Here is a 27,188-nt window from a genome sequence, read left to right on the forward strand (position 1 = left end):
CACCCCCATCTCTGATCAGAGGTTTCACATGCACACACTGGTTAGCACTTGGCTTTTAGCAATTCACTGAAGCCTTTCAGCCAGTTTTGAAGCAAATGCTTGGGTTCAGGTTCTAACTGTAGGCACTGTACATTCCTAGATTTCAGGTGATTGGTTGCCCTACCTACCTGAGGTATTTGATAGGTTCAAGAGAATTCATTGGTTAGCACTTTGTTTGTCTTTTCCCTTATTGTTATATGATGTTGATCTCTTATATTCACTCACCGTATCTGAGCAGAAAGCAAAAGTATAAACCTATTTTTTGAAAGAGTAAATATCAGTAACTTCGGATATGCAGATGACACCACCCTTATGGCAGAAAGTGAAGAAGAACTAAAGAGCCTCTTGATGAAAGTGAAAGAGGAGAGTGAAAAAGTTGGCTTAAAGCTCAACGTTCAGAAAACTAAGATCATGGCATCTGGTCCCATCACTTCATGGGAAATAGATGGGGAAACAGTGGAAACAGTGTCAGACTTTATTTTTTTGGGCTCCAGAATCACTGCTGATGGTGACTGCAGCCATGAAATTAAAAGACGCTTATTCCTTGGAAGGAAGGTTATGGCCAACCTACATAGCATATTTAAAAGCAGAGACATTACTTTGCCAACAAAGGTCCGTCTAGTAAAGGCTATGGTTTTTCCAGTGGTCATGTATGGATGTGAGAGTTGGACGGTGAAGAAAGCTGAGCACCGCAGAATTGATGGTTTTGAACTGTGGTGTTGGAGAAGACTCTTGAGAGTCCCTTGGACTGCAAAGAGATCCAACCAGTCCATCCTAAAGGAGATCAATCCTGGATGTTCATTGGAAGGACTTATGTTGAAGCTGAAACTCCAATACTTTGGCCATCTCATGCAAAGAGTTGACTCATTGGAAAAGACCCTAATGCTAGGTAGGATTAGGGGTAGGAGGAGAAGGGGACGACAGAGGATGAGATGGTTGGATGGCATCACCAATTCGATGGACATGGGTTTGGGTAAACTCTGGGAGTTGGTAATGGACAGGGAGGCCTGGCATGCTGTGATTCATGGGGTCACAAAGAATCGGACACGACTGAGCAACTGAACTGAACTGAACTGAAGCTAAAATGAAATTGTGCTTAAATTCTGCCATGTAATTTTAGAGAGCTCTGAGGCATGAGTTTCTAGAAATTTAATCCAACTCTAAATTTTTAGATGATCAAGCTAAATTCTAGAGAGAGAAGTACAGAGTTTAGTTCAATTATTTATTGACTGTCTGTTGTTATATGAGTTCTTATAGTGATATGTTATTGCGTTTTCAGTTGGCATCCCATTTAAACTTAGTTATTTAAAAGTCAGTTTGGTAAGTGGTATTTGTTAAGTGGATTCTTCTCCTGGCTGTGAAATCCCCTGGGCATTTCTTCAAAGTGTGTGACTTTTAAAGGTTTTAAAATAAGAATGTAGCCGGAGAGTGTTTTCTTAGAAATTGTATGATACGAGATTTTCTGGTTGTCATTATATTTAATGTTGTAGTAGGCACTCATATATATTAATACAGTTTTTAATTGATGCTTCTGTTTGGGGAAATTTCTGTTTCAAATTAATGCCAGGGAATACATAGCTTCATTGCTGACATATTCTAAAATTTCTTTACAACTTGTGGGCACCTTTTATCATATGATATGATATATCAGTCTTTGCTGAAATACAGTATATCAGGCACTTGAAAAACTTTATCTGTTCCAAAAAAGAGACAACATGTTACGATGAATATATACCCTTTCATTAAAAGATATTCATGGAGAAATAGGCAATACAATAGAAACGCATTCTAAATTTATGTCACATTTTTCAGCTTCATCCAGGATATAGAAATGGGAGTTCTCAAGGCATAATGCTCTATGTAAAGCACTTGAGGACAGGTGTATCCATCTATGCATTTCTCCTTCAATATCTGAAACAGGGCTTTGCATGTCTAGAAACGCAACAAATTGTTAGTGAAAAAATTAATGATGAAAATCGCTTCATAATAACACTAACTTTTTTGTCTTATTTTTAAGTAATTGCTTCAAAATAAATTTCAATTTGACAGTTATAGGCAATAAATTATTTTCTTAAAAAAAATGAGCAATTATTTACTGAGGTAATATTTTCAATTCTGATGAATGGTTTATTAAATTATTAAGTAAGTGAGTTTTAATGTCTAATAATTTTTCTATTGCAGAACCATGGTTATGAACTTTCAGAATAACAACTTTTAGTTGCTTAATGACTTATAGCTTTTTCAAGTACTTTAGCATTCCTTGTATTTGTTATACAAAAACAATTCTATGAGATATATTATCATATTTTATGATTCTTTGTTGTACAAATGAAGGAGCTAGACTTCAAAAAGTTTAAGTGATTATCCCTTAGTTACAGTTTGTGAGAAAGGTACGCCTCAAATCCAAGTCTTAATTCTTTTAAATCAGGCTTCTTTTCCATTACATAACATGGCTTTCTCCCATTTGCTACTTTAAGTAATGTTGAAGTTGCAAGAGATCTTACGTCCAGTTCTGACTTCTAGCACAGCAGTTCTGATTGTGACTCTGGGCATGAAGTTATCCAACCTATATTTTCTTTCTCGTGCAACCCTTAGAGTTGTAATCCAGCTTTTGCCTAGTACCTGTGTAATGACAACCAATCCCTAGTTGTCAGTGATTATATTGAGTTAGTCTTTGTTCTGGATACAGTGTTTCATCCTTTTAATATATAGTTTATATGCTTACTGAGAACATAATTCATCTATAAAATATTTATATGCATATGTATAGATATAGTTACTTGACAGTATATATAAATATATACTATTTTATATGTTTATGAATGTTCATCATGCCATCTCAATGCAGTAGGCAGATTAGGAGCACATCATGTATGTATGATTTTTAGTCTCTTACCACTTAGGCAGCTACACACTTCATGAACTCTGGTTAGTGAAATTCTGACAGTCAGAAATACATCTTGGCACCTACTGTCAAGAAACACCAGACACGATGACTATGTTCCCTCGATGTCTTTAATGTATAGCAGGTAAATTTGGATGGCTTTTCTCTGTTTAGAAAATGGCTTGTTACTTTATCTCAATCTCATGTTATTTAAGCCACTGATCACTGTATCTTCTTATTCTATTAGAAAACAGCACTGCACAAATCACCTCCACAGGAAGCCTTGTATTCCAGAACTTTGAGGAAAGCATGAGTGGGGTTTACACGTGTTTTCTGGAGTATAAACCTACTGTGGAAGAAGTCATTAAAAATCTCCAACTGAAATATGTTGTATATGGTAAGAAGAGGTTTTAGTTCTAGTTTAACATTACTTAATGTTTTCAAATATTTGCATATTTTAACAAGTTTGTTTTAAAGGGATTGTGTTATTTTTAGTCTTAAAGAAAAATTTATGCCTGCTTGTATTTTGCAAAGTGCTTTGTAAGGAGTTAGTGGTAAGGGAAGATCTTTTTTCTTCAGGAGAATGTTGACTTTTACAGATCAATTTAAGACTGAATAAAAACAGGATGGTAGAGACATCATGTTTTCAGAGTATGAGGGTGATACTGTAGTCTGTTCTGCTTTTAAATTCTGAGTATCATTTTTGATGGTTCACTGCCATCCTCCTGAACAAGAACATGAGTTGCCACTGTGTGTAAAACCCTTTTGTGAAAACAGTTGGATCTGTTGATGTCTGAGACTGAACAGCTGAATTAGTACTGGAGTGGCCAGGAGAACAGCCTGAATGGAGCTTCCCTCTCATTGGTGGGACCTACATATGGAGACAGTCATGGTCCTCAAGGATTCCCTTGTCTCACCTTCAGAGTTTCTAAACCTATTACCCTACAGTAGCAGGTTTTATCGGTACAATTAAATGAACATCTTGAGGTGAGTAACCATCCTTAATTACTTGGACTGGCCCTGGGCAGTCACAAGACTCCTTAAAGAGGAATGCAAGAAGGCCAAAGGCAGAAAAAAGAAAATGTGATGAAATGAGAGGCTGGTGGGAGAAGCCGCAAGCCAAGAAGGCAGCAGATCTCTAGATTCTGGAGGTGGCAGAGAAGTGGGAACCCCCTGGAGCTTCCAAATTGAATGTACCTTGATTTCAGTCTTGTAAGACTCACCTTGAACTTCTGATCTCTGAAATTGTAAGATAATATATTTGTGTTATTTTAAGCGACTATGTATGTAGCTTAAGAAGTTAATATACCATTGGAAGCAGTAGGAAACTAATGTACCATTGTTTTCACAGCTGGGATACAGAACAACTGGCTGAATTATTAATAGTTTCTTGATCATTTTTTGGTCACTAAAAAACACTATCCCATATATCCAAAGAAAGACATAATTTTCATGAGAAATTATATTAACTTTGTTAGGCAAATAATTTGTTTAAACTTATAATCAGTCACACTTCATTTTTGTTATAGTTTTTTTCTATAATATATGATATAGACTTCATATAGTTCCAGTTGAGCTATTTCAAATCCTAAAAGATGATGCTGTTAAAGTGCTGTACTCAATATGCCAGCAAGTTTGGAAAACTCAGCACTGGCCACAGGACTGGAAAAGGTCAGTTTTCATTCCAGTCCCAAAGAAGGGCAATGCCAAAAATGTTCAAACTGTTGCATAATTGCACTCATAAAACACCCTTGCCAAGTAATGCTCAAAATTCTCCAAGCCAGACTTCAGCAGTACGTGAATCGTGAACTTCCAGGTGTTCAAGCTGGATTTAAAAAAGGTAGGGGAACCAGAGATCAAATTGCTAACATCCGTTGGTTCATAGAAAAAGCAAGAGAGTTCCAGAAAAGCATCTATTTCTGCTTTATTGATTACACCAAAGCCTTTATTTCTGCTTAATTGATTACGCCAAAGCCTTTGACTGTGTAGATCACAACAAACTGTAGAAAATTCTTTAAGAGATGGGAATACCAGACCATCTGACTTGCCTCCTGAGAAATCTGTATGCAGATCAAGAAGCAACAGTTGGAACCAGACATGGAACAATGGACTGGTTCCAAATCAGGAAAGGAGTACATCAAAGCTCTATATTGTCACCCTGCTTATTTAACTTATATGCAGAGTACATCATGAGAAATGCTGAGCTGGATGAAGCACAAACTGGAATCAAGATTGCCGGGAGAAATATCAATAACCTCAGATATGCAGATGACACCACCCTTATGGCAGAAAGTAAAGAACTAAAGAGCTTCTTGATGAAAGTGAAAGAGGAGCATGAAAAAGTTGGCTTGAAACTCAACATTCAGAAAACTAAGATCATGGCATCTGGTCCCATCACTTCATGGGAAATAGATGGGGAAACAGTGGAAACAGTGACAGACTTTATTTTCTTGGGCTCCAAAATCACTGCAGATGATGATTGCAGCCATGAAATTAAAAGATGCTTGCTCCTTGGAAGAAAAGTTATGACTAACCTAGACAGCATATTTAAAAGCAGAGACATTACTTTGCCTGCAAAGGTCCGTCTAGTTCCCATAGTATTGTATGGATATGAGATTAGACCACAGAGAAAGCTAAGCGCCATAGAATTGATGCTTTTGAACTGTAATGTTGGAGAAGACTCTTGCGAGTCCCTTGTAGTTCAAGGAAATTAAACCAGTCAATCCTGGAGGAAATCAGTCCTGAATATTCATTGGAAGGACTGATGTTAAAGCTGAAGCTCCAATACTTTGGCCACCTGATACAAAGAACTAACTCACTGGCAAAGACCCTGATGCTGGGAAAGATTGAAGGCAGGAGGAGAAGGGGACAACAGAGGATGAGATGGTTGGATGGCATCACTGACTCAATGGACATGAATTTGAACAGGCTCTGGGAGTTGTTGATGGACAGGGCAGCCTGGTGTGCTGCTGTCCATGGGGTCGGAAAGAGTCGGACATGACTGAGTGACTGAACTGAACTGATGATATAGATATTTTATGTAGTTTATATAGTTTATAGCAAATATACTTTAGAATCTCTCATCAGGGTATATCCACATAAGCTAAGAAATGTAACAGTGCTTAAAATGAATGCTGATTTATAATAAGGAAAATGATAGCTAATATTTGCTGAGTATTATGTGCCAGGTAATACTGTGTTTTTATGTGTAATTATAGGAAGAGCAAAACACATGTATTACTTATTTTTGCAAGACTTTTTTTTAGATTTTTTTAATGTATTTTTGGCTATGCAGGATCTTCATTGCTGTGCACGGGCTTTCGCTAGTTGTGGTGAGTGGGGGCTAGTTTCCAGTTGCAGTGCGTGGGCTTCTCATTGCAGTGGTTTCTCTTGTTGCAGAACATGGGTTCCAGGGCTTGATCCCAGTAGTTGTGTTACATGGGCTTAGTTGCCCTGCAGCATGTGGGATCTTACCAGACTAGGGATCAAATGTGTGTTCCTTCACTGGCAGTTGGATTCTTAACCATGAGACCACCAGGAAAGTCCTTCAAATTCTTTTTTTCTAACTTCCTTTTTGATTTCATTTTTGACACATTAGCTACTTAGAATTATGTTCTTTAATTTCTACAGATTTGTGAATTTTTCATATTTTTTCTATTATTCTAATTATGTTGTAGTCAAAGAAAATACTTTGTATTATTTCAGTCCTTTAAAATTTATTTTGATTTGTCCCTTAAAATAGTTTCTATCCTGAGAATGTGCCATGAGCACTTGAGAAGAATGTATATTCTGCCGCTGCTAGATGGAGAGTTCTATAGATATCATTTATGTATATTTGGTTTGGGCATTATTTAAGTGTTGTATGTCCTTGTTGATTTCTGCATAGTTGTTTATTACTGTAAGTGAGGTGTTGAAGTCTCCGAGCAATATTTTGAATTGTGTATTTCTTTGATCATTTCTATAATTTTTTTTTTGCTTCATTTTAGTGCTTTGTTCTAGATGTGTGTGTATGTTCGTGTTTATATTGTTCTCTCCTCCTGATAGATTGTCTTTTTTAATCATAAAAAAATGTTGCCCTTTATCTATGGTAGCATTTTTTGTTTGTTCTAAAATTTACTCTGCTTGACAGTTGAATAGCCATTCCTACTTTCTTGTGATTGCTGTATATATGGTGTATTGAATTTTCCACCCATCACTTTCAGTCTATTTGTATCTTTGCATCTAATGTGTGTCTCTTGTAGACACTAAGTCCATTGCTTTTTAAATCCAGATTCACAGTCTCTGCCTTTTGATTATGTAATTTAATTCATTCACATTTAATGTTATTTATATAATTGGGTATACTATATCATTTTACTTTATATTTCCCTGTCTTGTGTGTTGCTCTGTTTCTCATTACATCTTGTGAATTAAGGGAATACTTTCTAATGTAGCATTTTAATTACTTTAGTGATTTTTACTCTATATATTTTGAGTCATTTCCTTATTGATTTCTCTAGAGATTACCACATATATCTTCACCTATCAGAATCAGCTGATATCTTTACTAACATAATTCTAGTGAGATATAGAAATCTTAAGTAGATGCATTCCTTTTCCATGCTTTTTGTGGTATATTATAAATATTATATCTGTAAATGTTGCAAAACTAACAATACATTTCTATCTTTATTTTGTATAATTTTATATATCTCAGAGAAGCTGAAATTAGAACAAGTGTATGTTTATAGACTTTTTTACATTAGTCTTCTTGTTTATTTTTTTATTTTCTTAAATTGTTCCTATTTTTCCAAGCTTCCATCTGTAATTGTTTCTTAAGCTAGTAGAACCTTGCTTCCACCTACTTTCTTTCTGTTTCTATTGGAAAATCTGTATTTATGTTTGGTCCCAGTGATAACATCATACACAAATTCTTTTGTACAATTGTTTTTTAAATCAGTGAAGAGAAAAAGTAGAAATAAGCACTTATTCTGTCTTTATAATTACATAATTTACTGGTGTACCTTGTTTTTGTGTAGATTCAAATTATTGAGTGAGATCGTATTCTTTCAGTCTTGAAAATTCAAGAAAATTTGAAGATCTAATTAGTTTTATTCACTTTGATTAAAATTTGGTATTGGGAAGTTTGTGAAAAAAGTTTTAAAACAGTTGGTCAAAAATCATCAGTCATTGTGAGACAATACTTATTTCTTAACCAGAGTTACAAGAGATAACAAAAGTAAACGGAGAATCACTTAAAAGCAAAGAACCTCAGATAACATTATCAGAAATGGCATTCCAAGAAAACTTTATTTTCTTAACAGATAAAAAATTTAATCCAAGCCTTACCTTAGCTTGCTCCCAACAAAATCAGTTTACCCAACTAAATTCAATCCAATCTTAGAAAATCCTGATCATGCATAACTCTTTTCAATACTTTTTCATAAATCCTCATGTGTTCTTTTGGAGAAGGCAATGGCATAGAGAAGGCAATGGCAACCCACTCCAGTACTCTCGCCTGGAAAAACCCATGGACGGAGGAGCCTGGTGGGCTGTAGTCCATGGGGTCACTAAGAGTCAGACACGACTGAGCTACTTCACTTTCACTTTTCCTTTCATGCATTGGAGAAGGAAATGGCAACCCATTCCAGTGTTCTTGCCTGGAGAATCCCAGGGATGGGGGAGCCTGGTGGGCTGCCGTCTATGGGGTCACACAGAGTCGGACAAGACTGAAGCAACCTAGCAGCAGCAGCATGCCTTCTTTTACTGAAAACATGCCTTACTTTCCTTAAAAGATTTTTCCACACCAAGTTACTTTCCTTGCTGACAGATTTTCAAGAGATCAAAAGTCTAGTAAACCTAGGTATAACAAAAGTATTATGCTTAACATTGATGACTCCTGAGACGGTATTATGTCTGTATTAATCTATACTAATCAAACCAACAAGCTTAACCTACCTTCAATACCACATGTCAGTTTGGTACTGAATACTTTCCAGATGACTTAAACCTAAAATTCATTCTGGCCACATTACTTTATATTTATATATAAGCACTTAATTTCCTTTCAGTCAATTTAATATAGCTTCTTTTGTGAATTAATACACAAACACAGAGGCCTTATAGTTCCTCTTCCAAAATTTCAGCCATGAGTCAGGTACAGCAATGAAAAACCCATCTGTCTGCAAGAGTTTGGTTTAAATTTGGATTTCTAGCGGATGGGACAAGTCAAGCTCACTTCTCTAGATGGCTAAATCCGTTTTACTAATATTTAGGGAAAAGAAGCTCAAAGTTTTTATTTTTCCTTGACAAGTTCCAAATTATTTACTCTCTTTTTCAAAATTTGCATTTTAAAAAGATGGCATAGAGAAAGGTTTCTAGAGAAAAACCAGGTAGGACATTTGCATCTCAAAGGCACAGGTAAATCCCTCCTAGGATAACTTTGCTTCCCCTTTGTTTAGTACTTACAAGCCTCTTAAGATAGATGGGGAAGGTTTTGGAAGTGCTAAAATTATTGGTGGGTTTTGAATTATTTTTGGAGCTATACCTCTGGTCCATAAAGACTAGATTTGTAAAACAAGTAGTTTTTTTTTTTCCCCCTTTTAAAAAGGATTGGGTGGCTTCTCAGTGATACTGAAGGACTAATATACCCATTCACCCATGTTGGAATGTTTTACTTTCCCTCCTGTAGGTTAGGGGAGAAGGCCTCTTTGGAATTTCTATCCAGGAAGATCCCCTGGAGAAGGGAATGACTACCTAGGGCAGTATTCTTACCTTGAGAATCCCATGGATAGAGGAGCCTGGAAGGCTACAATCCATGGGGTCACAAAGAGTTGGACACAACTGAGCGACTGAGCAGTGCACAAACACATGGGTAGCTTAGTTGGACCAGTGGCCTCCCATTTTGGTACTTTATTTTCAGACACTTTTGGGTATCCTCCCTGGCTTTAAGAAACTTCCCACATGGCTCAAGTAGTAAAGAATCTTCTGCCTGAAATGGAGGAGACACAGGAGATGTGGGTTTGATCCCCAAGTTGGGAAGATCCCTTGGAGGTGGAAGTGGCAACCACTCCGGTATTCTTGCCTGGAAAATCCCATGGACAGAAGAGCCAGGTGGGCTACAGCCCATAGGGTTGCAGAGTTGGACATGAATGAGCATGCACATTCGTGTTCAGACCTTTGATCTGAGGAGGCTCTCCCATTGGCACCCTCTGCTTAAATTCTGTAAGCACACAGATGGAACCATTCATGACACTACAGTGTCTGGATTTGTCCATTCAAAGGCAAATAGATAATGGGAGTCTGGGTGCAGGGAAGAAAACCACCTTTAGGTCTAGCACTGTGAACCAGTTCAACTACCCATAGTTTTACAACTTAGATGGGCTTGTCAACTGAAAGAGATATGCATCTTGAGAGTAGTGAGTCAAGTTTTATTTGGGGCAAAATGAGGAGAGCACCCCGGGGGGCAGCACCTCAGATAGCTCTGAGAGACTGCTCCTAAGAGGCAGTGGGGGAAGGTCAATATATAAAATTTTGGTGAAGGGGGAGTTCAGTACAATTAAGCACACAATTTATAAAAGATTTTCTGCTAGTTATGAGATGCTGATGTCCTCATGAAGGGATTTAGTGCTTTTCTAGATATGAAGAGGATTGGGATCATGAAGTCAGTTCCTGAAAATATCTAACTATCTAAAGACCTGTCCCACCAGATTCCCTGGAACACAGAGTACCTCACTCCATCCTAAACTCCCTTAGAGGGTGTTGAAGGTCAACAGCTGGAGCAGCACAGGGTTCAGTCTCCACAGAGGCAGATGGCAAATGCCCTTGTTGTTCAGTCATTGGCAGTGCTTTTGGCAGGTGTCATTTTGTATCTGACAGGATGGAATGGTGATCTCCTCTAGTTTGAGACTGTGTTAGATTCCTCTGGCCGAGACCAATTGTTTGTCCTGGTGGCTACCATCTCCACAAGGATCTCCAGCTTGGGCTATTTTCTGGAATTTAGTGAGCAAGTCCCTTCCCAGCAAGCAGATGGGGCACTCAGATGTAAGCAGAAATGGATGTGCAAAGGTAAAGCTTTCTAGCAAGCAGTTGAGGGGAGGGGTGAATTACTTGGTTTTGGGCTTTCTATCAATCCCTGTTACACAAAATTGAGATGACAAGGGTCCAGGGACATCAGTTAGCACATAGTAGATGTCCCCCATATTAGTGAGAAAATGACTTTCCTACCTGCCACATCAAAGACTACCAGAGGTTCCTCTGGAGAAATGACCAGGTATCCTTTGGGAGCCAGGGTAAGTCCTGGGCTCCAGCAGTCTTTGGTTCTCTTACCATCAGTGGTTTGGTAGCCCAGGTCCCCTTTGGGACTGAGGGCAGTTCCTCTTCCAGTGGCTTTCTCATTTTCATATCAAGCAGAGTCCCAGTGGACTTTTCCCATACAGGCAGAATTTGTTTTTCCAGTGGCCCTATTGGCCACACTTAAAGCAACAGTTGTTTTCTCAGTGAGACAGTGGCTCTGATCCAAACTGCCTGGTTCTTGCCCTCACCATAGGTTTTCACAAGGGTGGGCAACCCTGAGGTGGTATAGGGGTTAGGGCTGCCTCTGATAATTGTGCAGTTAACTTTTGACTCCTTTTTGCCTTTTCAACTGTATCTCTACTGTTAAATACTACAAAGGCCAAATCCATGAGCTGATTTATGGGGGTCTAGGGTTTCCAGCTCCCCAGATGGGAGTTATAGATAAATGGTCCAGATGACTGTCCCCGCTCAGAATTGGGGGGGAGTAGGATTTCCCAGCTGTGGGTCTCAGGGAGGTGAACTCATAAAGGGATCATCTGAAACATCAAGCTCCTGAAGGGGAAGAAGGCACTTTGAAGGGATGTGAACCAGGCACACCTGCTGGAGTTCTTTAGACCTGGGTTTGGGAATAGGGTCATGAACCTTTGGATGGATGGGACTTCCTCCCCCTGCCATTTTCCTTTCCTTTTACAAAATAGGCCCAGCTGCAAGATGATATCGTAATTCAGTCACCCAACTTTTTTTTTTTGCCACATCTCTTGGTTTCCTAGTATGTATTGGGATCACGCAGTATTGCAAAAGAAAATTAATTTCTTTTTCTTAAACCATCCTGTCTAAATTTTCTCCAGTTAGCTAATATGCATCCTAGCAGGGAGTCCTTCAGGATGCTTGTAGTTGCCCCCACTTTTTGTTGGGATGTTTTGATAAGATAGGGGTCTGCTTGATCCTTCTCAGATGGTAGTTATTTGTCCTGGCATTCTCCCAGTGTCAACAGTGGTGTCCCTGTGAACACCTGAAATCTACCACATTGGTTAGCCTGAGAAGGCCTCTTGGATTAGTTAAGGAAAGGAATAAAAGGCAGTGGGGGAAGAAGCAACCAGAATCCCAGGGCCTAGATCCTTTAGAGAGAGAGGGAAGAGACCTCCCTGAGCCAACTGAACAGATTACCTTTATCACTGAAAGAAACAAATAGAGCTGAAGGGTATCTCTCCTCAGGATGTGGTCCATGTGATGTTGAGGAGGGCTGTTGTTTTTGAGTCGCTAAGTCATGTCCACTCTTTGCGACCTCATGGATGGTAGTGTGCCAGGCTCCTATGACCTCCACTATCTCCCAGAGTTTGCTCAATCCCCTACCAGTTGAGCAAACTCTGGGAGATAGTGGAGGACAAAGAAATGCTACCTCTTCATAGAATTAAAAGAGGCAACACCCAGTCTGCTGGCAAAGCTGACAAGCAGGAGCAGGGATCAATAGATAGTCCAAGAGGTCGAGAGAGAAGGAGGATATAAGAGAAATCTAGGACAGGAGGAAAGGTGTACGGTCATGATGCTTCCCAAGAGACATTTAGAAGCCCACTACCTCCTCTTAGGGGTTGGTAAAGTCTACCTGTGACCCCCACAAGATAAGTGCTCACCCATACTTCTGTTCAGGGGTGTCTGGGTGCCCCACCAGATGGTGACACTGAAGAGGGAGCATGACACCTGCCTTGGTATCACAATTGATGATGTGATTGAAATAAGGAAGAAGACTGAGTGGGACTAGGAAGGTGCACAGCTGCAAGCTTCATAGCAGGGAGGACCTGCAGCCCTCTGGAGGGAAGTGCTTGCCCACAACATTCCCTTGTGGGTGCAATGATGCTGTAAGCCCCAGAAGTATTCGGGGAGGGCCAGGCTGCAAATCTGGAGGAGGATTCAGGGAATCCCCCAGTTTGGGCCCTCTCGTAGTTCCAGCATCCTGAACCCGGGGCTGGGATGAAGAATGAACAGGGAAGAGAGGAGCCACAGGGGAAACTCACCCAACCAAGTTGTCAGTTGCTTGTGGCACAGTCTTTATTTGGATGTCCGGTGGTCATCTTGTGGATCTTCTCAAGTTCACAGAGATAGAACGATAGAGGAAAGCAAAAGATCGCGGGCCTTTGGCCTTGAGGGCTCCTTCACAGCCAGAGAACTGGTCTCTACCAGATCCTGCAGGCAGCGTGAGCTACCACCTAAGAGGCTACTTGAATCTACATGGCTTGGACAAGACCCCGTCACCCTTCAGAGGGGGAGCTATAGCCCAACAGGTGGATGGAGATTATGCTGTTTGAGGCCCCTGTTGGGCAACAGAAAAGATGTTGAAGGAAAGAAAGGGGCGCACAAGAGGATTGTCACGTCCCAGGTCTTAGAGTCCCTGGGATGGCTGCCAAGCACGGGTTCTTGGCTTCTAGCAGGACAGAATTCAAGAAAGAGCCATAGTAAAGAGAAAGAAAGCTTATTCAGGGAGATACACACTCAATAGACAGAGTGTGTCTGTTCCATCTTGGAAGACAGGAGACACCTGAAAATGGGGATTATCACTTTTTATAGGGCTGGCTAATTTCATAGGCTAATGAGTGGGAAGAGTATTCCAGCTATTTTGGGGAAGGGGTGGGATTTCCAGGAATTAAATTAGGCCATTGTCCACCTTTTGACCTTTATGGTTGGTTTTGGAACTATCAGTGGCACCTGTGGGTGTGTTATTTAGCTTGCTGATGTATCACAATGAGTGTCTACTGAGGTGCAAGGTCTAGTGGAAGTTTACTCCTGGACCATCAGTTTAATGTACATATCTATTGTGTTAAACAATTCCCTGGGGCATAAATTCCTCTAAAACTGATCCAATTAAATGTGGGTTCCCTAGGTCCTTCTTTGAGATGTGTTCTGACCTCAAGGTTGCTCCTTCCAGCTGACTCTTCCAGTGTTGCTCTCTGACAGACTAGGCCACCTACCATTTAGCCTGTATCTCCAATGAGTCTACAAACCTTCTCCAGGTTGTCTTTCTCCATACTGCCAGTGTTTCTGAAAGTGCCCCACAGTTGATCACAAAGTTCCTTCGAGAAGAGATTCTGAGCTCTCTGTTCTATGATCTGTTTGTGTTCTCATCCCTGACAGGCTCTCTGAGTTGCAGCTCTGGAGCTGGAGCTGGGGATAGTGGCATTCTTCTCCTTGAGTGACACCCTGCATTAGGCTTCCCTGATAGCTCAGTTGGTAAAGAATCTGCCTGCAATGCAGAAGACCCCGGTTTGATTCCTGGGTCAGGAAGATCTGCTGGAGAAGGGATAGGATACCCACTCCAGTATTCTTGGACATCCCCTGTGGCTCAGATGGTAAAGAATCCGGCTGCAATGCAGGAGACCTGGGTTCAACCCCTGGGTTGGGAAGATCCCCTGGAGAAGGGAAAGGCTATGCACTCCAGTATTCTGGCCTGGAGAATTTCATGGACAGTATAGTCTGTGGGATCGCCAAGAGTCAGATAGGACTGAGTGACTTTCACTGCATTAGGAACTTAGTGTTTGGTGGAGGGGTAGCAACAGCAACCCCAGAGCTCTTCAGTGTGTTCCTCCTGGTGTGGAGCCTTCATGCGATGAGCTAGATCAGGGTGATGTGCGCTCAGTTTTCTCAGAATTGCTGTAGCCAGGTTATTGCCTCCATCTCACAATGTGGGGATGACAGAGGAGGGCACGAGCCTTCACCTCTCAGCTGTCCTCACCTGCAACTTCCATGTAGCACCAGGTACCTCTGGTCTGCATGAGAAAGACTTTTATCTGTCTTTTCTTGTCTGCACCAGTCTGGGGTGGAGTTTCCCTCAGCTAAGCTGAGAAGAGGAGGGGGAGAGAGCCTGGGTTCAGATCCACAGACTCCCACTGTTCTTACTGAGTGTTTAGTGTTATTCTGTTTCTTCCCCAGTGGCTCAGAGTTCCTGCAATGCAGGAGACATAGGACACGCGGGTTTGATTCCTGGATGGGGAAGGTCCCCTGGAGGAGGAAGTGGCAGCCCACTCCAGTATTCTTACCAGGAAAATCCCACAGTCAGAGGAAGCTCGTGGACCATAGTCCATGGGGTTGCAAAGAGTCAGACATGACTGAGCACACACTTGGGCAGGACTGGAGTATTCTGTTCAGAAATCCTTCATGATTTTTTTTTTTTTAGCTTCATAGGGTCTTAGTTGTGGCACATGGGATCTACATTGGGTCATGCAGGATCTTTCATTGTGGTACATGGGCTCTCCACTTATGGGGCATGGACTCTATTTGTGATGTATGAGCTCTCTAGTTGTGGGGCATGGACTGTATTTGTGGGGTGTGGGCTCTCTAGTTGTGGGACATAGACTCTATTTGTGGTGTGTGAGCTCTCTAGTTGTGGGGAATGGACTCTAGTTGTGGTGTGTGGGCTCTCTAGTTGTGGGGCATGGACTCCAGTTATGGTGTGTGAGCTCTCTAGATGTGGGGCATGGACCCTATTTGTGGTGCATGGGCTCTCTAGTTGTGGGGCATGGACTCTATTTGTAGTGTGTGGGCTCTCTAGTTGTGGGGCATGGATTCTAGTTGTGGTGTGTGGGCTCTCTAGTTGTGGGGCATGGATGCTAGTTGTGGTGTGTGGGCTCTCTAGCTGTGGGGCATGGACTCTATTTGTGGTGTGTGGGCTCTCTAGTTGTGGTGGATGAGCTCTCTATTTGTGGTTTGTGAGCTCTCTAGTTGTGGGGCATGGACTCTAGTTGTGGTGTTTGAGCTCTCTAGTTGTAGTGTGTAGGCTCTCTAGTTGTGGTGCGTGGGCTCCCCAGTTGTGGTGTGTGAGCTCTCTAGTTGTGGTGTATGAGCTCTCTGGTTGTGGAGCATGGACTCTATTTGTGCTGTGTGGGCTCTGTAGTTGTGGGGCATGAACTCCAGTTGTGGTGCGTGGGCTCTCCGGTTGTGGTGTGTGGGCTCTCTAGTTGTGGGGCATGGACTCTAGTTGTGGTGTGTGAGCTCTCTAGTTGTGGGGCATGGACTCTAGTTGTGGTATGTGGGCTCTCTTATTGTGGTGCGTGGGCTCTCTGCTTGTCTGTGAGCTCTCTAGTTGTGGGGCGTGGGTTCTAGTTGTTGTGTGTGAGCTCTCTAGTTGTGGGGCATGGACTCTAGTTGTTGTGTGTGAGATCTCTAGTTGTGGGGCATGGATTCTATTTGTGATGCGTGGGCTCTCTGGTTGTGGGGCATGGACTCTGGTTATGGCGTGTGGGCTCTCTAATTGTGCTGGGTGAGCTCTCTAGTTGTGGGGGGGGCATGGACTCTATTTGTGGTGTTTGGTTTCTCTATTTATGGGACGTGGAATCTCTATTTGTGGTGTGTGGACTCTAGTTGTGGAGCATGGACCCTCCAGTTGCAGTTCATGGACTGTCTACTCACGGTACATGGGCTCAGTAGTTGTGGCCTGGGAGCTTAGTTGCTCCTAGGCATTTAGGATCTTAGTTTCCTGACCAGGGATCAAACTGTTTTTTTTTTGCACTGCAAGGTGGGTTCTTAACCACTGGACCACCAGGGAAGTCCCCAGAAATGTCTGAGGGATTTTAATTGTTGCTTTTTATTTTTAATTCAATGTGTCAGAGGGTATGGTTTACATAAGTAATTCTTAAATTTGTTGTCTCCTTTAGGATCTCTAAAAATCTTGCCGTTTGACTATTTTTATTTCTGGAATACTAATTAAACATATTTATTAGGGTTTCTCAATTTATCATCCATATTTTTGGCTTGTATAATATCAATATATGCAGATCTTTAAATGTTTATAGCCCTGTGTTTCAGGTACCTTTATGCAGTTTCTCAAACTATTCTTCAAGGGTGTGATATCTGCAGTTCAGCTCATCTGTTCACTTTATGTTTTAACTTTGGTGCCATTTGCTTTTCTGCCTCAGTGACCGTACTCTCCACCTCCAGTATTTCCAGTCGGATCTTTTTCTCTAAAATCTCCACTGTTCTTTAGTCATGTCTGCTGGGCTTTGTTCTGTGATTTCCTATTCTTATTTACTACCTTAATACTTTGCGATACATTTCTTAATTTTGTTTTTAAATTTTCATAAGATGTGTGAAAACTTGTTTTTATCCATATCCTTCACAAAAATAGGTGTTATTGCTCTTTAATTTATATAGTGAGCATAAAATGCTATGCCACTGTCATGATTGCAGTTTCCTTAGTACTAGTATCTCTAAGCATTGTTTTCTGTGTTTATTATTCCTTCTGAGATGTTCTATTCCTGCTTTTTACCTGTTTTTCTGAGCTGTGTTCTTATCAATTTCTAGTAAGTTCAAGTACTCTAACTTATAATATCAGTAGTTTTCCAATAGTGGTCTAGGGACTCCTGGGAGTCCTGAGTCCCTTTCAAGGGGTCAGTAAGGTGAAAACTATTTTGTAGTTATACTATGATATTATTTACTGATGTAGCTGTGTTGAGATTTGCAGTTATAGTGGGTAAACTACTGTGGAGTAATCCACAATTACCCAAAAAAGCTGTTAAAATGTTTCTTGCCAACCAACTACATATCTCTATGAGGCAATAAACCAGTATGTCACATGTCATTGAATGCACAAGCCAGCGTAAGAATCCAGCTAACTTCTCTTAAACCAGACGTTAAACAGCTTTTCAAAGTATAAAACAATACTGCTCTTATCACTGATTCTTTTTGAAGAGTGTTATTGTGCCTGAAAGGGTTTGTTAATATTACTGCCTGATGAGTTTTTACCATTTTAAATTTGATTAATAAACATTTTAAAGTTTTTCAGTTTGAATATCTAGTAATTTAAATATTGGTAGCTATATCCTACATAAAAGTTCTTTGATGGGTTCTTAGGGATTTTTAAGAATGTAAAGGGATCCAGAAACCAAAACTTTTGAGAACAGCTCCTATAGATTTTTCTGTCATTTTTTATCATTTTTATTTTTCTAGAGCCATATATATCTATCGTCTTTTAAAGCTTCTGATTTTTGCATGAGGATTTTATTTTGTAAATTGTTGCAAGGGTTCACTGCAAGGACCTGGAGTTATACTCATGGCTAAGGTGAGGAATACACAGTAGGAACAGCATGGGGATCAGCATGGACTGAACCTGGAGGAGTCCATGTTCAGGCCTCCTGTGCTCTGTCCTTCCAGTGTGAGGCCAATTTAAACTCCCTTATTTAGTGGTGAAAATCCAGTAGCCTGTGTGCCGACTCAGTACCCAAGCACTGATTAGGAGCTAGTCATAGAGGCTCAACAACAAAACTCCCAGACTTCCAGAGGCGCAGGGTTTACTTCCTCAGGTGGAAAAACAGTTTTATTATGAGGGGAACAATGCCTGTTCATGTAGGAAATATTTACCAGCCAAGGGCCAGTCCTGTAGGCAGCCTCCAGCCTGCGGTGTTCTCTTTTATACAACTTATTAATAACTCTTTGACACCTACATGTGGATCCTGAATTGCTATGTGTGTTAATGTGTACTCCCAAAGTTAAGGAGCTCTCTTCAGAAGAGGATACTGTTGACACAATTTTTGAGAGCATTTTGGAAATATTATGGCTTATATTCAGGCTTCTTTCTGTCCAAGGCAGTAACACAATACATGCCAGAATTCTTGAAAGAAAAGGGAGTTCCTTTTTGACCCATGAAAGGGGAACACTTGCTCTGTTCCCAGTCCTTGTGGTGAGCCTTGCCCCAGCTTCCAGCTTCATCTAGTGAGGTTCACTTCTGTTTTTTTTTTTGAGGCTCACTCTTCTACATGGTGCTTGTATCACATCACATAGCTTTGATGTGATCAGTCATGATACATTCATTATAAATCAATTATTTATCATATGGCAATGTATGTATCAGTAAATACATGATAAGTTTTTAAGATTTATGTTGCAATGTGACATTTTCAGTTTTCTTATTCACAGTTTCATGGACCTTTTTGGTGTGGGGACACAAATCTTCCTTTAGCTTACAGGGCATTGTCGCTTTTTGTCCCTGATTAATTTCTTCTCTGTCTTCTCTGTCTGTCCTTTCCTGGAACTCCTTCAGTTTGACATTGTATATCTGGGATCTCTCTTCCTTTTCCCTTACTTTGCTCTTCTAATTTTGCTTTGCACTACACAAGAATTCCATTACTTCATTTACAAACATATAATTATATTTTTAACCTCATTTTCATTTATTCAGTTACTTTTAAAATTTTCAGTATTTGTATTTTAAAATTTTTCCAGAATTATTTTCATATTTACCATCTCCTCTCTTCTACAATAGATTTATACTAGTTTTATGGATATATTTTCTATATTTACTAGTTAGAATTTTAGATATTTACAAATGATTCCTACATTAATTTCTTTTATGTTATTTTCCCTTCCTTTTTCATATTCATATTTTTCTTTAATGCTCCTGTATTTCCCCAGATTTGGTTAGGAAAATCTGGTTTTCATTCATGATTGTAAATGAGACTGATAGTTTTCTCATTAATTATAAGCTGTCTGATGTCAGCCTTGAATACAAAGCCTGACAGTAGTAGCTCAATCTATGCATTTAATTTTGGCTCAAATGAACAGGTAGGAAAGTGAACAGTGGTGGCTCTCATTTCAGTGCTAGTGGTAAGTGTCTCAGCAGCCTGTGAGCCAGGAACAGTCCCCTTATTAACAAAAATAGCAACAGAGCTCCCTGTCTTAGAAAGTAAACTTTTTTGATTTTTAGTATTGTAGATTTCTTATCATTTTTCTATTTCTTGTATCATTTCAGTGAGATTTTGAAATGAATAGGGGGAAAAAAAGGCATTCTCAGTTTCAGATGTTATAATTAAACTCAAGGGACTTCCCTGGTGGCTCAGAGGTAAAGGATCGGCCTGCCAAGCAGCAGACACAGGTTCCACCCCTGGATCGGTAAAATCCCTTAGAGAACGAAGTGGTTACTTCAGCATCCTTGCCTGGGAAATCCAATGGACAGAGAAGCCTGCTGGGCTAAGTCCATAGGATTGCAAAAGACATGACTAATGACAAAACAACTACAATTGAACTCAGTATAGCTTGTAGATATGTTAGAAGCATTTTTTTTTTTGTTTGCCTATTGTTACATGACTAATTTCTTCTAAGATAAATATTTGAACTTAAGATAAATATTTGCACTTAGAGAAGTTTCACTTCTGAGTTTGAGACATCAAGACATGGTGGTAAAGGGCGTAGCCTCTGGGCCAGGCTCCTTAGCTGGAGTCTCAGTTTTCATAGCATAGACATTAGGCATGTGATGTAATCCCTGCCTCCCTCAGTTTCCTCATGATGGATGTAAAGATTATCCAATATTAATAAATTTAAGAGATTTAAATGAGTTATGGTTTGTAACTGTTATAGGCTAACAGTGCCTATAATATAAGTCACTTGTAACTGCTAGATGAGTATTTGTTAAATTAAAAATAATATGTATATACAGCTATATATAAAAACATACACAGTTGACATTTGAACAACATGGGTTTGAGCTGTGTGGGTCCAATCATACATGGATACTTTCAGCAGCAAACAGTAGAGTACTACGTGATCCACATCCTCAGATGCAGAGCCCTGGATACAGAGAAACAGGTAAGGAGGGCTGACTATAAATTACACATGGATTTTCAACTGTGACTGGCAGGGGGTATGTCGGCATTCCTAACCCTGTGTTGTTTAAGGCTCAACTGTATTATGAATTTATTCCAAATAATAATTTCTCTTGAAGAATTGAGATGTATTTGAATTGCTTAAATAACGGTCACTGTGTTCTCTGTTTAATTTTTTGCAGCCTATCGTGAGCCGCATTATTATTACCAGTTCACAGCTCGATATCATGCAGCTCCCTGCAACAGTATCTATAATATTTCTTTTGAGAAGAAACTTCTTCAGATTTTAAGCAAACTTGTTCTTGACCTTTCATGTGAAGTTTCCTTACTTAAGTCTGAATGTCATCGTATTAAAATGCAAAGAGCTGGTTTGCAAAATGAATTGTTTTTTACATTTTCAGGTAAGTATATGCAGTTCTTTAAGGAAAATGAAGTTAGAATGTGAACTAATTCTAGAGATGTATTGTGAATTACCAGCAGCATTTTTAGAATGTAAATACTATAGATCTGAATGTTTCATATTCTTTACTTTCACGTCTTAGTTCTAATAGCCCTCAAATAAATTTCCGTTTATTCATGTACTTAATGAAAAGTATGCAGAGTACATCATGAGAAATGCTGGGCTGGAAGAAACACAAGCTGGAATCAAGATTGCCGGGAGAAATATCAATAACCTCAGATATGCGTATGACACCACCCTTATGGCAGAGAGTGAAGAAGAACTAAAGAGCCTCTTGATGAAGGTGAAGGAGGAGAGTGAAAAAGTTGGCTTAAAGCTCAACGTTCAGAAAACTAAGATCATGGCATCTGGTCCCATCACTCCATGGGAAATATATGGGGAAACAGTGGAAACAGTGTCAGACTTTATTTTTTTGGGCTCCAGAATCACTCCTGATGGTAACTGCAGCCATGAAATTAAAAGACGCTTATTCCTTGGAAGGAAGGTTATGGCTAACCTAGATAGCATGTTTAAAAGCAGAGACGTTACTTTGCCAACAAAAGTCCGTCTAGTCAAGGCTATAGTTTTTCCAGCGGTCATGTATGGATGTGAGAGTTGGACGGTGAAGAAAGCTGAGCGCCGCAGAATTGATGCTTTTGAACTGTGGTGTTGGAGAAGACTCTTGAGAGTCCCTTGGACTGCAAAGAGATCCAACCAGTCCATCCTAAAGGAGATCAATCCTGGGTGTTCATTGGAAGGACTGATGTTGAAGCTGAAACTCCAATACTTTGGCCACCTCATGCGAAGAGTTGACTCATTGGAAAAGACCCTAATGCTGGGTAGGATAGGGGGTGGGAGGAGAAGGGGACAACAGAGGATGAGATGGTTGGATGGCATCACCGACTCGATGAACATGGGTTTGGGTAGACTCCGGGAGTTGGTGATGGACAGGGAGGCCTGGCGTGCTACAATTCATGGGGTCGCAAAGAGTCAGACACGACTGAGTGACTGAACTGAACTGAATGAAAAGTTTGGATTCCCAAATAACTTAAACATTGCTATCATAATTTACTACAGAATAGAATTTAATATAAGGAATCTCTATCATGGTATTTAGCTACCAAGATTTAATTTGTAAAACCATGTAATTATATAATAAATAGGTTAATAGTGTAGACCAGAGAGACTGTTCTAACAGCTTAGTGTGTTTTTCCTAATAGTGCAGAGTAAAAGCCCAATATTTTCTGAAAAACCAAGAATTGGACTTCATATCTGAGGATTTAGATTTATAAAGGGTCTGTTTATGAATTAGCTTTTAGGAATAACCATGCATATATTTTTAATGAGTCCCAGTGGCAATCTCAGTGTGCTGTTTGCTGTTTCCTTTCTTTCTTCCTTACTCGTTGTCCTGGATTCATCTATTTTTGTTGTTTGATTGCACTTACCCATTTCTCTGATACTCCCTTTGCTTTTTCTTGGGACATCGAGGATTGAATGATTAGATATGAGTGAGAGATGTGAAGCTTTCAGGGAAAAGAATAAGTTGGGTTCAACACCATTTTCCAGTCTTTTTTGTCTTCTGCCGAAAAACTTTGAGAGTTGTTTTCCAGTGTCTGAGGCAAACTCTGAAAGACGAATTATGAAAGATGCCTTCCTTAGCTCATCACAGACCCACTGTTAGCATTTGTAAGACTTATGGAGTATTTGTACCTGGTGTATTTCATAGGTGTGATCAATAGGTATTTAATATTTATTTTTATATTTTTAATTGGAGCATAATTGCTTTATAATGTTGTGGTGGTCTCTACGGTACACCAACGTAAATCAGCCATAATTACACACACACACACACACACACACGCACACACACACACACATCTCCCCTCCCTCTTGCACCTCCTCTCCATTCCAGCCCTCTAGGTCATCACCAAGTGCTAGACTAGGCTTCCTTTTTAGCTTGCTGCTAGTTATCTGTTTTACAGATGATAGTGTATATATAGGAACTTCCCTGGTGGCTCAGTGGTAAAGAATCTGCCTGCCAATGCAGGAGACACAAGAGCCACGGGTTTGATTCCTGTGTTGGGAGGATGACCTGGAGAAGGAAATGGCAACCCATTCCAGTATTCTTGCCTGGAAAATCCCATGGATGTGTCAATGTTACTTTATCAGTTTGTCCACCAGTCCATTGTCTGCTATGTCCACCAGTCCATTCTCTATGTCTGTATCTCTATTTCTTCTCTAAATAGGTTCATCAGTACTATTTTTCTACATTGCATATATGTGCATTAATAAACGATACTTGTTTTTCCCTTTCTGACTCTATAACAGGCTCTCAGTTCACCCACTCACTGTAACTGACTCTAATTGTTCCTTTTATGGCTGATATTCCATTGTATACGTGTACCACACTTCTTTACCCATTCACCTGTTGATGGGCACCTAGGCTGCTTCCATGTCCTGGCTACTATGTGCTGCAGTGAACATCGCGGTACATGTGTCATTTTGAATTTTTGTTATCTCAAGGTATATTCCCAATATTGGGATTGCTGGGTCATACGGTAGTTTTATTCCTAGTTTGCTAAGAAATCCCTATACTGCTCTCCATAGTGACTGTACCAATTTACATTCCCACCAACAGTGCAGTAGGGTTCCCTTTTCTTCACATCTTTCCCAGCATTTACTGTTTGTAGATTTTTTGATGATGAGCATTCTGACTGGTATGAGGTAATAAACTCATTGTAGTTCTGATTTGCATTTTTCTAATAATGAGCAACATTGAGTATCTTTTCGTATGTTTATTGTCCATCTGCATATTATCTTTGGAGAAATGTCTGTTTTGGTCTTCTGCCCATTTTTTCATTGGACTGTTTGTTTTTCTGATATTGAGCTGTATGAGCTGCTTATAATATCTTGGAGATTAATCCTTTGTCAATTGCTTCATTTGCAATTATTTTCTCCCATTATGGGAGTTATATTTTCCTTTTGTTTGTTGTTTCCTTTGCTGTGCAAAAGCTTTTAAGTTTAATTATATCCCATTTGTTTATATTTGTTTTTATTTCCGTTACTCTAGGAGGTGGGTCAAAGAAGATCTTGCTGTGATTTATGTCAAAGAGGTATTGCCAAAGTTTTCCTCTAAAGAGCTTTATATTTTCTGTCTTTATATTTAAATCTTTAATCCATTCTGAGTTTATTTTTGTGTATGATGTTAGGAAGCATTCTAATGGCATTCTTTTACATGTAGCTGTCCAGTTTTCCCAGAACCACTTATTGAAGAGCCTGTCTTTTCTCCATTGTATATTCTTGCCTCCCTTCTCAAAGATAAGGTGCCCATAGGTGTGATCAATAGGTATTTAATATTTATTTTTATATTTTTAATTGGAGCATAATTGCTTTATAATGTTGTGGTGGTCTCTACGGTACACCAACGTAAATCAGCTGAGCTGTTTATCTCTGAGCTTTCTATTTTGTTCCATTGGTCTATATTTCTGTTTTTGTGTCAGTACCATACTATCTTGATGACTGTAGCTTTGTAATATAGTCTGAAGTCAAGAAGAGTGATTCCTCCAGCTGTATTTCTTTCTCAGGATTGCTTTGACTCTTTGGATCTTTTTGTATATCCGTACAAATTGTGAAATTTTTTGTTTTACTTCTGTGAAAAATGCCATTGCTAGTTATATAGGGATTGCATTGAATCTGTAGATTGCTTTGAGGAATGCTTCCATGCCTGGGATAAACTCCACTTGATCATGGTGTATGATACTTTTAATGTGTTTCTGGAGTCTGTTTGCTAGAATTTTGTTGAGGACATTTGTGTGTATGTTCATCAGTGATATTGACCTGTAATTTTCTTTTCTGTAGTATCTTTGTCTGGTTTTGGTATCAGGGTGATGGTGGCCGTGTAGAATGACATTGGGAGTTTTCCTTCCTCTGCAATTTTCTGGAAGAGTTTGAGCAGAATTGTTTGAGCAGTTTTGTTCTTTTAATGTTTGGTAGAATTCATTTGTGAAGCCATTTGGCCCTGGGCTTTTGTCTGTTGGAAGATTTTTCATCACAGTTTTGATTTCAGTGCTTGTGATTGCTCTGCTCATATTTTCTATTTCTTCCTAGTTCAGTCTTGGAAGGTTGTACTTTAAAGAATTTGTCCATTTCTTCCATGTTGTCCATTTTGTTGGTAAATGATTGTGTGTAATAGTCTGTTACGATTCTTTGTATTTCTGCATTGTCATAACTTTCCCTTTTTCATTTTTAATTTTACTGATTTGAGTCTGCTCCCTTTTTCTTGATGAATCTGTCTAATGGTTTGTAAATTTTGTTTATCTTCTCGAAGAACCAGGTTTTATTTTTTTTTTTCTCTCATGATCTTTGTTTTATTTATTTATTTTATTTTTTTAACTTTACAACATTATATTTGTTCTGCCATACATTGATATGAATCCACCATGGGTACACATGCTTTCCCCCTCCAGAACTCTCCTTCCACCCCCGCCCCATCCCACCCCTCCAGGCCATCCCGGTGCACCAGCCCCGGTGCACCAGCCCCGAGCACCCTGTATCATGCATCGAGCCTGGACTGGCGATTTGCCCCACACATGATAATTTACATGCTTCCATGCCATTCTCCCATATCATCTCGCCCTCGCCCTCTCCCATAGAGTCCATAATACTGTTCTATTTATCTGTGTCTCTTTTGTTGTCTCGCATACAGGGTTATCTTTACTGATTGACTAAATACCATTTATACGTGCTAGTATACTGTATTGGTGTTTTTCTTTCTGGCTTACTTCACTCTGTATAATAGGCTCCAGTTTCATCCACCTCATTAGAACTGATTGGAATGTATTCTTTTTAATGGCTGAGTAATATTCCATTGTGTATATGTACCACAGCTTCCTTATCCATTCATCTGCTGATGGGCATCTAGGTTGCTTCCATGTCCTGGCTATTACAAACAGTGCTGCGATGAACACTGGAGTACACGTGTCTCTTTCAAGTCTGGTTTCCTCAGTGTGTTTGCCCAGCAGTGGGATTGCTGTGTCATATGGCATTTCTATTTCCAGTTTTTTGAGGAATCTCCACACTGTTCTCCATAGTGGCTGTACTAGTTTGCATTCCCACCAACAGTGTAAGAGGGTTCCCTTTTCTCCACACCCTCTCCAGCATTTATTGCTTGTAGTCTTTTGGATAGCAGCCATTCTAACGGGAGTGAAATGGTACCTCTTGTGGTTTTGATTTGCATTTCTCTGATAATGAGTGATGTTCAAAAAGTAGGCCAAAGAACTAAACAGACACTTCTCCAAAGAAGACTTACAGGTTTTAGTTTTATTGATCTTTGCTATTGTCTCCATCATTTGTTTTTCATTCTTTTCTGCTCTGATCTTTATGATTTCTTTCCTTCTTCTAACTTAGAGGTATTTAAAAATTCTTTTTCTAATTGCTTTAGGGGTAAGATTACATTGTTTATTTGATGTTTTTCTTGTTTCTTGAGGTAGGCTTGTATTGCTGTGAACTTCCTTCTTAGCATTTGCATCCCATAGGTTTTGAGTTGTGTTTTCATGTCGTTTGTTTCTATGTATTTTCTTAAATTTCCTCTTTGATTTCTTCAGTAATCTCTTGGTTATTCAGAAGCATTTTATTTAACCTCCATGTGTTTGTATTTTTTACCATTCTCTTCTTGTATTTCATATCTAATTTTATAGCATCATGCTCAGAAAAAAATGCTTGAATCAATTTTTTTTTTTAATTTACCAAAGCTTGATTACTAACCTAAGATGTGATCTATCCTGGGAAATGTTCCATGTGCATTTGAGAAAAAATGAATTCCATTGTTTTTGGATGAAATATCCTGGAGATATCAATTAGGTCCATCTGGTCCAATGTGTCTTTTAAGGCTTGTATTTCTTTTTAATTTTCTATCTGGATTATCTGTCCATTGGTGTGATTGGGGTGTGCTAAAGTCATCCACTATTATTGT

At 39.6% G+C, this 27,188-nt stretch overlaps 1 protein-coding gene across 4 annotated transcripts in view; it reads left to right on the top strand.

Moving 5' to 3' along the window:
- ZPBP (zona pellucida binding protein) overlaps positions 1-27,188 on the top strand; it is a 130,392-nt gene that overhangs the window by 20,272 nt on the left and 82,932 nt on the right. For all 4 annotated transcript variants that reach the window (XR_014067782.1, XR_014067781.1, XM_081537454.1 and 1 more), the window contains exons 4-5: positions 3,171-3,320; positions 20,961-21,179. Coding sequence is in view for 2 of the 4 variants with exons in the window: in XM_081537454.1 (XP_081393580.1) it covers positions 3,171-3,320; positions 20,961-21,179 (369 nt within the window). In the remaining 2 variants the exon portion in view is untranslated. The remainder of the gene's footprint in view (positions 1-3,170; positions 3,321-20,960; positions 21,180-27,188) is intronic.

Source organism: Giraffa tippelskirchi, chromosome 10 (genome assembly GCF_054371585.1).
Source record: "Giraffa tippelskirchi isolate mGirTip1 chromosome 10, T2T-mGirTip1v1.2.pri, whole genome shotgun sequence".
In the NCBI taxonomy this organism is placed as follows: Eukaryota; Metazoa; Chordata; class Mammalia; order Artiodactyla; family Giraffidae; genus Giraffa; species Giraffa tippelskirchi.